The following is a 14640-nucleotide window of genomic DNA, read 5'->3' as shown; positions in this document are numbered from 1 at the left end:
ATAAAGGTCTGGATTTTGGCTGATACATGTTACTGGAACCCAAATGAGTCAGTGATTTCTGTCAGGGGAAGAACTGATTCAAAAAGACCTCTACCAAAAATCTCCCTTTCGTTGTCACTCTTGGAGGTGAAAATTGAGGTGATTTGCCACCAGACTTCTGTCTGCCTGATGAAGAAGATAGTACTAAGTAGCAAATATTTTCCCTAAAAAATTTAATTTAAAAACAAGCTGCTGCGGGTGAGACCATTTTGTTGCCAGACTGTCTGCTGGCAGACCACATAGCAGTTCAGCAGCAAAGATGCATTATTAGAAAATAGGTCTTACATTCCTCTTGGGGAATATATTGAAAATATATGATCCATATGCTTTTAGCAGTACATTTTGTAAAAATACATTCAGGTAATACAGGTTTTATACCAAGAGGAAAGAACTTATAGCGCAAACTGTGCCCCGTAAAAGTATTAAAATTTTTCAGTGGAATCCTGAAATCTGCAAGCTGAAATCCACCAGGTCTTAAGTAAATTCTGTGTAAGACTGCTGTGGACTGTGGGTGCAAGTAGAAGGTTATTTTCACTTTTGGAAAAAAAAGTATTTCATTAATATATCATCAGTGATTGTGATCCAAGGAAGCATTTTTCCCTGTGGTTAGAATCTCGATTACTTAAATGCCAAAAACCAGTTTATAAACAGAAGTTGGATGTTTCAGTTTCAGCATCATGTATTTTAAACTTATACTGACGATATTAAACAAACAACCAAAATAAACAACACTCCCCACCCCCTCTCCACACGTTTTCAAGGCTAAAGAAGTAGGTAGTCTTCCTTCTGCAAAGAAGAAAAGCTTGTGTTCCTGTTGAGAGTTTGTCTGCTATTTGCAGCTGGATCAGGTGGTGTGATAACGGATGGCCCCTTTCCCCACTGTGTTTTCCTTGACACGTTTCTCTTTTGCACACCTTGCATTGTTATCCTTTGTTATCCTTGGTGGCTTGGGCAGCCCAAACAGTGGCCTTTTAGGTTTTGGATCATTCCTCTGGATGAAATCCTGACTTCGCTGAAGTCAACTGTAAAACTCCCACTAACTTCAGCAGTACCATCATTTCACAACTTGAGTTGAGCTGTCTTACTGTCGTCGCAGCTGTAATTGAGAGTTGCTTTACTTGGCAGCTGCTCCCTGGGGGTTAACATGCCTGCCTGCTCTTCTGTTTCGTTTTGAGTTTTTATTGCACAGTCCATCCCCTGTGCCTAGGGCTTTGGATAATTTTATCTTAATGTTTTACATTGCAGATCTGCTTTTACCACTGAAACCTCCAGCTCCTGAGCCAAGTGAGCTTTGATGCTCTTTTCAGGCAGTGTCTTTTGACTGGGGTGAAGGTTTTTCTTGCTGATGTGCTTGATCAACTAGCAGAAATATTTAACTGTAGCAAAGTTTTGGGAGCTAAGACCACAGCTTTGCATATTCAAGGCACACTGTATAATCCTTGTTCCCAGAGTAAATTACGTGAAGAACCCTGGGATGCTGATTTGCATCAGGCAAGAACTCGTCTGGGGCCAAAATTCTCTTCTTGGCTCTGCAGCATAGATCATGTATCCTATGCTTTGCCTTTCTTTCTACCAGCTAAAGAGTTTCCAGCAGGTATAAAGAGAGGAGACTTTTGACAGATGTGAAAAACTTTGGGTTGCAGTGGGGAGATTCTCTGCTTTCTTTCTTAGCACTGGGACTTACAGGGGGGAAAAAAAGCATTCACAAATTCACATGCCAGTGCCCTTCCCCCTCAGCTTTTCTCTTCAGAGCAGAATTTGGGAAGGTGCTGCCTTGAATACACCTCTACTCTGGGCATTTTTCCACTCCCACATCTCCACCATGGTGCAGCCCTGAAGGCAGGAAGGGGGGTGGAGGAATGCCAGTGACAGCTGCCTCCCGCCACTCCTGGCTCTGGTTCATCTGCAAAGCCACTGAGGAGGCTGGAGAATTTCCTGAGGCTCCCTCCTCCTACATGCCCTGGTACCAGCGTTTAGCAAAGGTCTCACTTCCAGAAGTACCCTTTTGTTTTTCCATTGTCCCTTATGGGACTCAGACTAACAAGAAGAGAGCACCACGGTTTGGTGAGTGAAGGCCCGGGTGACAGAAGATGAGAATAGAAGGTCTCAGAAGACGAAAGGCTCTTCATAGCATGGAGGTTTGCAAAAGAGCACGCCAGTGCCAAGCTGTCTTCACTCAAGTGGCATGCTCCAGCCACTGCCTTTGATCACCTCCTCCTGCTTTGTCTGAGATTGGGAGTTGAATCAGGCTGCTGAAGAGAGAAGTCTAGAAATATAATGCTTAATTAAACTTTCTCTGTGTAGTATTCAATCAGTGTTTCAGAAGTCCTTAAATGCATACATCGTTGATACCAAGGCATCTGTAGCAGGAGTTTCCTCTTGGAAACGAGGTGTCAGATTCATCATTGGGATTGTTTATTTGTAATGTGAAACAGAGGAAGCAAGCATCAGGGGAAAACAAGCAAACAGGGTTAGTCTGGCAGCTAACGAGTGTCGCAGAAGGAATTAAGGATAATTAATGGCACTAGCTGAAAAATGATTCAGTTGACACAGGGAAATATCTTTCTTTTTGTACATAGGGAGATACCGAAGTTTTATAAACGCCACAGCTTTTCAGTTCTTTCCCACCTTCAAACATTGTTGAGTATTACTCTTTATTTATTTATTTAAGTTTTGCACCAGGAAATGGGCTTAGATTAAGAGCCATTTTAAAAAGAATGTTACTAATTCTCACTTAGCTAATTCAGTTCAAATAACTGTGGCTTTTGAGCAATGAAGTATCACTGAATGCCATAGTGAAATGTAATAGTATTGTATTACTTTTCCATTGCTTTGGCTATAATTATTTTTAAATGGTAGTTCATGTCAGGACAACCTTCTAATTAAAACTAAGAGACAGAAGCTGAATTGTGTGCGTTTCCTGAGTATTTCATTTGCTGATATTTACTTGCTTATTACCTTACAAATCTGTGCAAGAATCACTAAATTTGGGAGGCAAGTTATTCCTTTAATTGAATTTTGGATTCTTTTATTACTAAATTTGGTAATGAGGAGGTGATGTGTAATGGATTTCCCTGTCAGAGCAGATTAATGACTCTCTGTTGTGTTTTTCCCAGTTTGGGAGATTACTTCATGAATATTTCCTGTCTGTTAGGTGTTTATTTGTTAAAAGACTGAACTCATTCTGTAGTGTTTAATTAGCTTTGAAAATCCACATTGTACTGTATGCTGATAGCTCACTTTATCCACTGTTTAAAGGGTGCTTAATTCCTTAGAACGCATTTGAAGCCATATAGGAATATTCTCCAGTGCAAATCTCAGATATGTCATTAAAGGGGCGGATAGCGGGAGAGCTTGGCTATGCTATGGTTCATTAAAATCATATAAAGTTGCTAATCTGCCTCTGTGAAATGTCATGAATATATGGAAAAGCTAGCCTCTGGCAGGAAAGGAAAAAAGGAATAATGCAACTTCCTGTTCATGTATAAATTTCTTTTGCAGTTATTGGAAACACAGTTTTGAATTTAACCTCTCCCTGGTGAACTTCAGTTTTATGTGTTCTTTTAAACTGCCCCTACACTTTTTATTTGTGCATGCTCTCAGTACTCTTTCTCTCATGCATGCAACAGTGGGAATGTGTTAAAAATGCTATCAATTAAATGATTATATTATCCATCCCTGTTTGAATATGAACAAATAGATTTGCTGTCACTAACTGATTTAGGTGCATTGTGGGCAGGCATCAAGACAGAAGGTGGATTGTCACAGTCCCAATCACCTGGACAAACAGGATTTCTAAGCTACAGTGCCAGCTTTAGCACACCTCAACCTGGACAAGCTCCTTATAGCTACCAGATGCAAGGTCTGTATAAATAGATACTACCATTAATTAGATGCAGTTAATGCTATAGTGTTTGGTTTTTTATTCCTTGTTTCTTTACATTCTTGGGATAAAAATTAATGTTTGCTTGAGCACTGCCTCTGTTGTTTTTGCAGTTGGAGCTGGAACGATGATTGGCTTTGCTGGGAGCAGCGAGGGCCAGCTCTCAGCAGTTTGGAAGATCCTTCACTTAGTGACTTCATTAATTTTTAAATGGCAAAGTGTTGCAGTGTTACTACAGTAAAAATGTTATCTCTGAATAGCAATAGCTGAAGAAATAATGGATGTAACAAAGTGAGTGCTGGAAAACGTGTCAGGATTATGAATTTAGGAAGTGCCAAATATAATTTGACACCTGAGTGTGTTCAGGGAGGGAAAAGAAGATAAAAATACCTACAGCAGCTGTGGAGGTAGCTAAGTAATGATTGAAGTCTGTTTCTTTGAAGTCTATTTAAAAGCTGTAAGTCTTTGTGCGTATGGGCTATTATTATCGATTATATTTTGTAGCCTTACTTGCCCATTTAGTTCACTTAGTGTCTCTGCAATTTGTTCCTCCCGACTCACTTTTCCCTTACCGTACTGGGAAACCTCTTGGTGTGCCTGACTCTGGATCCACATTGAGAAATATTTTTTAAATCTTTTATTATTATTATTTACAAATAACTACTTTGGGGATGTTTGCATTAGGGCTTTTCACTCCTGAATGTGACAGTTGAAATCAATTACCGTTGCAGGTTTTGGCTTTGCTCTAATAGGTATTCTGCATATCCCTGACAGAACTGGACCACATTTTTTAAGTTTAGCACCTATCTTCAGTATTGTGCACCTTTCAAACTGCATGCCATCATGTAAACACTCCCTGAAATGTACTTCAGGCAGAAGTGCATTCAGAGACTACGTGAATTAGGTTTTAGTTTTGCTTTTGTTCCCTGCCTTTGAGGTTATACTTTGCTCAAACAGAGGTTGTTGGATTTTTTATTTGTTTTTCTTTTCTAAGTCCCTTTCTGAATTGTGATTGGGTAGCTCAGAAGCAACCTTCTTATGTCTGAAACATTTCTTACTCATAGTGCTCTCTGGCAAGGAAGAGGAAGATGGTGTAAGATTGGTGTGCTAACTTTCCTCTACACACCGATTAGGAGTGAACTTTTACTCCTATGAGTAGGTACATCCATAATCAGGTCACTGGTTTTGCTTCCTGCAGATAGCCTCACTATTTTAAACAAAACACCTCTCTGTAAGAGCTCAGAATGCTTGCCAGCAGCTATGAGGAGCTGCTGCATAGACATTCCAGCTTTTAAGGAACTGATAATTCATGGCCACTAGGAAATACAGTTATTGAAAAATCATGTCTCTGTTACCTATAATTTCTATTGCAGTCCTGACTTCCTGCCACAGTTATGTGTTGGATTCCTGTTGTGCTAACTTTATATAGAAAAATGAAAATAGAGTTCCCATATAAGTTGGAGGCTAAAGTAAAACACACAGGCTAGCAGGACATAATGTAACAATAAAGCAGACACTGCTCAGGCAAAATAAATAGCCATCACCCCATATTGATTATCTAACGACTCTGTAGGTTTATTTTGTAGGATACAGAGCAGAGGGATGTCAATATAAAGGGGTTTTAGGAAGAACAATGAAGTGGTTTTACAGATGTCTGTGGGAAGCTCATTTGATGGAGGAAGGGGGAAGCAGCGTGGGATAACGTGAAGGACTGATTGTTGGAAAATCTTAACAGTAAGCAGTGAATTCTGGCATTAGAGCAAAGCTAGTTCTCAGTCAGTGACCTACGTGGAGATCTGTCGTAAAGGGTGTTGCTTTGTTTTATGCGATATGCAAAATGTGTATAAGAACAATATTGTCAAGGTCTTAAAAGAGTGGTGCCTGTCAAGAGATAGAACATGAAGGTCTTGGAAAGCATTTCAGCAATATATACTGGAAGGCCAGGATCTAAAAATATTTTGCAGCAGAAATTTATTAAAGATGACCTGATTGTGAAGCTCTAAAGGGAGGAGGGACAAAGGCATTGATTTCACGACAGTATTGTTTACAGAGCTGAGAGAGGAGATGGACTGAGTCTGGGTCCTTCTCCAGCCAGGCTGTGCTTGGGCTAAAGAGCTGCACATGCGTAGGAGGCAACAGATGGCTGGGGGCTTGGTCCAGGAAGAAGAGCCACAGGTTGGAGTGGGAGAGTCTGGGAGTTAATGAGCACATGTCAGTTCTGTCATGCTTATGAACAGCACAGCATATGGATAGGGAAAGAATAGTCCCCTGCAAAACCTTACAGAAACCTTCCATAAGAAGGAATATAAAGAGTAGGTTTGAAATGCGTGTTGATAGAACTATTAGAAGCTCAAGACGAAAAAAAATCTCACTATTAACTAGATCTTTCTTGCTGTTAAATGTTGACAGTATGTATCTGTACCATACATTTGAATGTATGCTTTTTAAATATTTTCATTAGGCTGACTTTTGTATTTTGAATTACTTTAAATTGATTTTATTCTTCCTTTTGATTGACCAGATGTTAAAAGTAAGCAGGAACATTTGTTTCCCTTTCCTTATTTAGTTTTGGATGGAGAAATTATTCATAGTTTCAACTGTTATGTAAGGATAGAATTGATTCTCTTGACAGAATACTGGGGTATTGCTGCTGCTGTTTTGGTTGTTTATGCAGAAACCTCTAGAGAGGGAAATAAGTTTATTCTTGCTTTCCCCTCAAGCAGTCTATGAGCAGGCTGCAGCCCTCAGCCTTGTCATAGTCTGCCATAGCCGTTCTTCGTCTCCTGTGTGTGGCTGCTGAGCTGCTAAATGAAGATAATGGATCCCACAACCTCCTTCATAAACAAGTGTTACATGACAGTGCGCTTGGGGCCCTGCTGGCATCCTTGCCTGCGGTAAATGGGATTTCCTAGCAGCCTAGTAGTTGCTCTGTTTGTGTTCCCTGGTTGGGGTTACCTCGCGCTTGAAAGCTTTGGAGTTATTCTAGTTTGTCTCCCTGGGGCAAATGTCTCCCCAAAACATCACGGTGCTGCATCGCGGTGCGTGTGCAGCCAATTTAACCCAGTGCTTTTCCTGACCCTGCTAAAATTACAGCGTGATTAGTCACTGAACAATAGCATGAGGAGAGACTGCCAACTTACAGAAATGACAAGGAAAATCTCTCTGTGCGACTCCTCACTAAGGTTATTCTGGTAATTGGATTTTTGTTTGTTGGGAATTTGTCATCCCTGTAATGGGTATGAGAAGGGAGAGGGTGAGGAGAGCACCTACTCTGCTCTGCCTGCCTGTCTGTGCCCCTGCCGTTATGTTAATGAATTTGTTCCTGAAGCTGTTTTTCATACGAATTGCTTCATAGATGTTGAAAGACCACTTACACGATTAATGGCTGTGCGAATGGGCCACTCTTCCTATACTGGCACTGTTTCGAGGGTTGCTCGGTGAAAATAAATGGAGCAGAAAGGAGCTGGGGGAAAGGCCAAGGAGAGAGCTTCACTTGCAGCTGTCTTATTGAGTATCCTCTTTGCTGTGATAATGATCCAGGGTTTATCATAAACTGAGGTAGCCTATTGCTGCAAGGTGAGGAACCTGTGATGAGCGCCGGCATTGTTTTAGTTATGACAACTGTGGTCTCTCAGACTACACTAACCAATTGGTTTGGGAATTCATCCATAAAAAGTAAACGTTAAGGTATTTGGTTATTATTATACAGTATAAAAATATTGTGCTGGATGGCTAAGCAGTTACTAGGACAACAAGGGGGAGTTTGCCAAAGATTTTTAAACACTGTAAGCAAACGGAAGAAAACTTGAGCTTAAATAGCCCATCTGGCCGTCCTCGGCTTTCCCAAGAGAGCTGTAGTAAACTTCTGCCACATATATTGTACTCTGATGATAGACGTAGCCCATGGCAAAGAGACCAAGCTAGGAAAGCAAATGGACCTTGTAGAAAACACCCAGGGGAGGTGTGCATCTTGCCTGCAGCGGCGGCAGCACGGTGCAATGCCTGCCCACAGCCATCGCACTCAGCCCAGCAGGGCCGGCAGCCTTCTGACGCTGCCTGGGCTTCCCAGCTTTCATGTGGGCCCTCGCCCTTGGCCAAATAGACCTTTGACCCACAGCTGACAGCTTTTATCACATTTTAAAGCTGCCTAGTTGGCCAGCTTACCTCAGTAAATCTTGCACGTTTTGTGGGGGTTCTTATTTTTGCATTTTTCCATCTAGTGCAGAGGTAGCAGCTCTATGCCGTGCTGCGGCTGGTTATTTAAAAGACAAAAAGTAAAATCAAGGTATTTTAGAAGCAACTTAAGGCTGGTAGTTCTGGGTGGCCCATGGAGCAGTTTCTGTGAAACCTGCTTCGTGTTTGTTACGGTCTAGGAGACCTCCCCCCCCGCTTCCATAGGAGCCAGCACTGACCATAAGATGAAAGGGAGAGATCTGTGTGTTAGTATGTGTGTCTTTGTCTGAGGGCAGAGATGCTGACTGCCATGTAATTACTTTTCTCATTTGCTCTTGCAAATTATTTGCCGGATATTCTGCAGAAAGAGTACATATTCATCCCCAAAAGTTTTTTTTTCTGTGTTTTTTCTTTCTTTTTTTTTTTTCCTTACAATCCTAGAGAGCTTTTATGTCTTTTAAGAGTGGTTCAAACTACACACCTATAAAACTGGTGTTTGAGTGTATTACTGCATCACTCAGAAGTAACTGTAGGAATAAAAGAGACACAGTAACTTACATTCTTCCAGCCAAAACACTCTTAGAAATAAAATAGCATTTCAAAGTTCTGCAATTTAAAATATTTTTCAGCTGTATTTTGGCTCTGGGGTTTGTTATAATAAAAAATAACATCTGTTTTCCAATTTTAAATTAAATTTAAAACAACATGTTTTTCTCATTAGTACTGTTTATCTGTGCTATCTGCTAAACTTGGATGTCAACTCTTCTGCTGAAGTAATCTGATTTTAGTTCACAGGATTGGTAGCATCTATCAACAACTTTAGAGCTTTAGCGCTCACAGCAAATACAACAGAAAATGTTTACAGTCATTACCTCATATTGGATTTACACTTTATTTTTTTACTCCCACTGCTGTTGCATTTCCAAGACTGAAACTGTGTACTACTTTACTACCTTTTGCAGCAGAAGCATTTAAATATTTTTTCCTTCTGGCTTGTTATAGCGAGGATACCTGTCTGTGTCTCTAGGGGTTGTGCTAAGCATGCAGCCCTGCCTGCATTTCTTACTGTTTGGATTTGCAGGAATTGTTGCTTTTTCTAATGGTTTGTGTAAGATGTGGTTTTTTAATCGTGTTGGATACAGCAGTGCATCTGTACACCTTGGATCCCTGTTGGTTTTCATCCCTTCTAGCCTCCTTTACATCATTTCCTTCCAAGATCTCAGTATGCCTCTTCTCTAAGACAGGTTTCAGTGGTGAGGGAGGCTGCAAATAGCTTGTGACTTTGATGCGAGTTCCTTGCACACTGATGCTCTCCTGCTGTATGAGTTCAATAGGTTGCCTCATTATGGACTTTCTGGTGGCTTATGGAGCTTCTCCGTGCATCCATATGTCCCAGCTGGTGGCTATGTCACTGCTGGGTTATATCCAGCAAGAGCAAAACAGCTGAAAGGGGGTTGCTGCCCTTTTAGTGGAACAGCTTCTCAGGTTAGGTATTAAACAAGAGACCCATCTGTCTATTTTTGGTGGCTCACAAGGGGGATCTGAGGGGAGGAGGGAGGTGAAGGCAATAATTCAGTCTCTGGGCTAAATTCAATCTTCAGTCACTCCTCGAAGAGAGGTACTTTTTTCCCTTGTGTCATGCCAGATAGGCTCTATCAAAAAAGTAGATTTGCGGCCCAAGGCTGTCTATCATCGATTAGTGAATTCTAATGGCTTCACAGGCAGGCTGAGCTGTTTCAAGCAGGGTGTTAGAGCTTTTTTTTTCCTTCAAGGCACTGAGGTTTAGGGATAAGAGAAGATGCCATACTCAAGACAGCAAAAGAAACTGAGCCCTAGGGATTCACTGGGGGCTTGCAGTTACTGTTTGACAAAAGTGATATGGAATAAACTCTGATTACTTTCACAAGTTATCAATCTGAGGTGGCTCTGGCTTCCTGTCAAAATTTAGTTTCCATCAAAGCAGGGTTTTCTTAATTTCAGTAATGAAACATAGAGTATAAGAACAATGAGTTATTACTTTCTGTCTATTAACATGTTACAGAGCTGATGACAACCAAATCGGTCAGCATATGGGAAGTATTAAAATATGCCATAACCTTATGATATAATTGCAAGATGGAAGTTATTTTCCAATACTGTGTTTTAGTAATTCACATGATTTTTCATTTTATTTCAGGCAGCAGTTTCACAACATCATCAGGAATATATGCAGGAAATAATTCACTCACAAATTCTACTGGATTTAATAGTTCACAGCAGGTAATTTTGTAAATATGAATTGAGGAAACATCAACAAACTTAAAATTCTCATCCACTGAAAAATAACTGAAAAATAGCTCTTAAATATGTCTTTGAAAGAAATTACTATTCTTTCAAGTTATATTAATTTTTATGAATGTTTTTCCTCAAATTGTCATCCTCCAGTAATAGAATTAATGGTCTGGGTTTAGATTATTTATATTCACACATCTTCAGTAGTGTATATAATAAAATATTTGTATGAGAAGACAAACTAAATTATGTGTAATGTAGATTTTGTTTTACTGCCTCACCGTCAGGTCCTATAGCATCCAGTCCAGGAAGTATATGTGCTGAAAGCCTGACATGTGTTTACAGTTATATTTTGGAATTTATACTAAAAAGTAGCAAAACTTTGATAAACTTTTGATTCAGTTGCTTTTTTTGTCTTTCAGGAATATCCCTCTTATCCCAGCTTTGGCCAAGGCCAATATGCACAGTATTATAATAGCTCACCATATCCCTCACATTACATGACAAACAGCAACACCAGCCCAACGACACCCTCCACAAACGCAACATACCAGCTTCAAGAACCACCATCTGGCATCACCAGTCAAGCAGTTACAGATCCTGCAGCAGGTAATTACATGGATTTTATGGTCCCTATGAGGCACGTTTCTGTAAGTTGAAAGGGGGGTTGAATTGGATTCTTTTTCTGTGTAGTCGCTGTCTTTTGTTGTTGTTATTTCTTAATCCTGAGCCTGTGGCACGTCTTGCACAGAGTCTGACAAAACAGAAGCTAAACAGAAATGGAGATCAGTAAAAGTTTAAGGCTTGTACAAAATACAGGCTTCTATATTATTTGTAAAATGCTTGTGTGAAAAATTGCAGGATATAAGAAAGTCTTTATGCTAAAGCAGAACCTGCTGCTTTTAAGCTTTGTCTTTGTTAAGATAAACTCTGATTTTTCCTAAGACTGAAATTGAGAGGCCTTCGGATTGTAGCCTGAGTGTCCACTTGAAAGAGAGCTTTTGAATTTTTCACTTTCAGAGGACATAGTAATGCTTGTATTAGGTAGTTGAAATTGCACAAGTGTTTCCATTTTAAGGAAAGATTTTCAGTGGCTTGTCCTTTTTCCCAGTCGTTCTACCTTTCTTTTGGAATTTGGCAGTCTTTTACTAGTTGAGGTATTTCTTATGCCAAACTGCTCCAGCTGTTTTTGGAAATGAGGGGTGAAAAATACTTTTCCCATTACTAAAAAAAATACATTTTTCAACAGTTTGAGCATGTCAGTACTTAGTAGATGGCAGAAGTTTGAAATGTGTCAGAGAGGAAGTCCAAGTTTGCAGATGTGTTTCTCGGCCATGTGGTAAAAAGCAGCTCTGATTTGGAATGCTATTTTGAGGTTTTGTTTTGAAGTTTTGGTGGGGAAGATTGTTTTCTTGAAGTACTTTGCAGGACCAATCTTGCACGTGCAGCATGACCACTGATATAATTTGCTAGCATTCTGCTGTTTTTCTGTAAATCTCACTGAAGGAAAGGTATGAGTTGTTGTGCCTTTTCACGCATTCACTGAAAATAGGCAGAGAAGAAAATACATTTTATGTGTGGGTTTATATTCATGTATATATTCACGATGTGTATGCATCAATGTATTTGAGAAACAAATCTTTTTAAATGTATGAATGTGTATTGTAGTCTGCAATTTTCAAATGTGTGGATGCATATTGGAGTCTGCCTAATTATTTTGCTTTTCACATTGTTTTTAATTTTTTGGATTTGTTTTTTTTTTTGTGGTTTTATTTGTTTTTCTTTTGAAGTTGGTAGCAGTAAGTTTCTCTTACCCCCAAAGCCAAATGTGATTAAGCTATAGCTTTCATGAATATATTTATGTTGAATCATTGCATCATTTGGATGCACACTTAACTCAGATACTGATGGCAGTGTCATTCTTTTCCATTTACTATAGTGGTACTACAATAATTCCCAAAAAATTTCTTTCAAGCGGTTTGCAAATAACAAGTCTTGAAGTAACCATGGGTTTTCTTGGACTGAATGCCTGTATTTAGGGACACATTTAGGAAGGCACCTGCTGTGGACTACTCTCTGTTAGCAGGAGCAGGGCAGGAATGAAGCCATGTTCCTCTTCACCACATGGTCGCAGTTGGCATAAGGTATAGGGCTGGACTCAAACTTCTCCATCTGTTTGTATGCATTTTAACTGAGGCATTTAAGTTAGTCAGTGGAGAGAAATTAGCAGCTCCAGAGCTATATTTAGCATTCAGTTTAACTGTAATCATCATCCAGAGGTACCAAAGTCTCTCCATTGGTGTGAAAGAAGTTTAAGTTGGCTGACTACCAGTGTTCACTTCCTATATTAAAATCAGGTGGGATCATTTCACTGCTTCACAAACCTCCAACCCTGGAAGAAGCAAGGACCACTCAGTCAATCCAGTTCTGTGTCTGGCATTTTTCCTTGGACAGTACAAATTTTTGTGTTCTTCAGCCTCAGGTGAACTCATACACAGCCGGTTTGGGATAAAGCAAGAATGGGGTCAAAGTAAAGAGAGAGCAGCACGGAGGAGGGGAATTATGGTTGAGTGGGGATAAGTGAAAAGCATGTTAGAAGGAAATTCACAGTTGGATCCATATCACAAAAAAAAAAAAAAAAAAAAAGCAAACAAACTGAATTTTAACAGTGGGAAAAAACATCACAAATTACTGTAGAATATTTTACCTCATCTGCTCAAGATAGACTGCTGAGTCTCTGCCATGATTGGCATGCTGTATGTGTGTTAGGGAGCAAAGGGGAGTCATTGTGTTATGTTGCTATTCCCCTTTATTAGGATGGGCAGCAGCTGCTGAATTCAGCTGTTCTTTGTGGATGCTGATATCCCTAGACATCTTGTGCATTAAAAAAATACATATATAATCTTTGCGATTCTGAACTATGCCAGGACAAGCATGGAACAGCATTCAGACTTCACAGAGGCACCAGAATCATTTGACAGACATATACTATTCCTATGAATTTGGGCCAGTAAGTGAAACAGGGCAGTTTGGTAAGAAACGTGAAAATAGAGAAAGTAATTATGTGTTCTTGTGACATTTTTAGGAGAGTTTTGCAGACTCAGAAAGCTCAGATAATTTCACTTAAAATATATTTAATTCCTTGTCCAAACATAAAATAATCCTTTTATGGTTTCCCACAATCTTCAGTTAAATATGCAGGTTTTTCACATTCAGTCAAGGACATTGAGGGGTGCTTGCAAAAGAGCCTGAGATTCCTCATACTCAGTGTTACTTCTTTCCACAAAGGGAAGCCTTTATGGATCCGAAAAATTTCTTCTGTGTTAATTGTAAAACCTTTTAATTGCACAAACCCTGATATTCCCTGTCTCCATGAATCAAACATACTAAATCATGTTATGATAAAATTAATAAAAGACTTGTGAGCAATTACTCACTGTCCCTTCCAAGACTCACATTCATTAAAGTATGAATGAGCAAACAAAAGAAAGTATTTCTTCGTGTTGTATAAGCTGGGCAGCACTGTCGACTTCAAACAAGCTCATAGATCAGACTTATACAGATACAAGCTTGGTTTCAAGAAATGCTTTGTAAAATAATAATAATAATAATAATAAAATTCTGGAGACAGTGCATGAGTGCATTTCTGACCACCTTCTGTTTTATCACCTGCTATTTATACCGGTCTAGAAGACATTTTGCCTCAATCCTTGATGCCCAACCCAGTGCTCTCAAATAAGCAGAACAACAAGAACGTTCATTTCTAGGAATTAACATAGTTAACAACTACTTTTTCTAAAGCTTTCTTATTCTCTTTTGCAGTATTTTAGCTTCATTATTGTTTCTGGTAACAGAAATTTCTTGATTTGTGCAAGTTTTGGTAATACAGTCCTTTATTTCACAAAACGCTGTATTTGTAATGTATTAAATAATATTTCTCTGAGTTGCACAGTTTTTAAGATTTGATCTCTTTTTTTTTTTTTTTCTTTCTGCAGTAAGTCTATTTAAAATATTACTGGAAGATTTCTTTTTTTTTTTCAAATTACTCATGTACTTTACAATGCAGATTAAAAAAACCACAAGTTCTATGCTAGCCAACAAAAATTGTTCTCAGTCAGTCATGGGTCACCATTTTGCTCTTTAAAGCTAGACTGCTTTTTCCTCGAACACTGTATCACATTTAGTATTGCAAAAGAGAAAGCCACTTTTAGAGTTTCCCCTTACTAAGTTTCATAACAATAAATTAAAATTGTAAAACAACTCAGAGCTAAGAT

The 14640-nt window shown here is 39.3% G+C and overlaps 1 protein-coding gene across 4 annotated transcripts in view; it reads left to right on the top strand.

The window, feature by feature from the left end:
- Positions 1-14640, top strand: part of EYA1 (EYA transcriptional coactivator and phosphatase 1) — an 88454-nt gene that overhangs the window by 24078 nt on the left and 49736 nt on the right. For all 4 annotated transcript variants that reach the window (XM_042869989.1, XM_042869986.1, XM_042869987.1 and 1 more), the window contains exons 8-10: positions 3764-3901; positions 10272-10354; positions 10789-10975. In XM_042869989.1, coding sequence (XP_042725923.1) covers positions 3764-3901; positions 10272-10354; positions 10789-10975 — 408 coding nt within the window. The remainder of the gene's footprint in view (positions 1-3763; positions 3902-10271; positions 10355-10788; positions 10976-14640) is intronic.

Source organism: Lagopus leucura, unplaced genomic scaffold (genome assembly GCF_019238085.1).
Source record: "Lagopus leucura isolate 7727_CA_CO unplaced genomic scaffold, USGS_WTPT01 Super-Scaffold_100002, whole genome shotgun sequence".
In the NCBI taxonomy this organism is placed as follows: Eukaryota; Metazoa; Chordata; class Aves; order Galliformes; family Phasianidae; genus Lagopus; species Lagopus leucura.
Note: the sequence above shows the minus strand (reverse complement) of the source record. Positions and strands in the feature narration are given on the sequence as shown.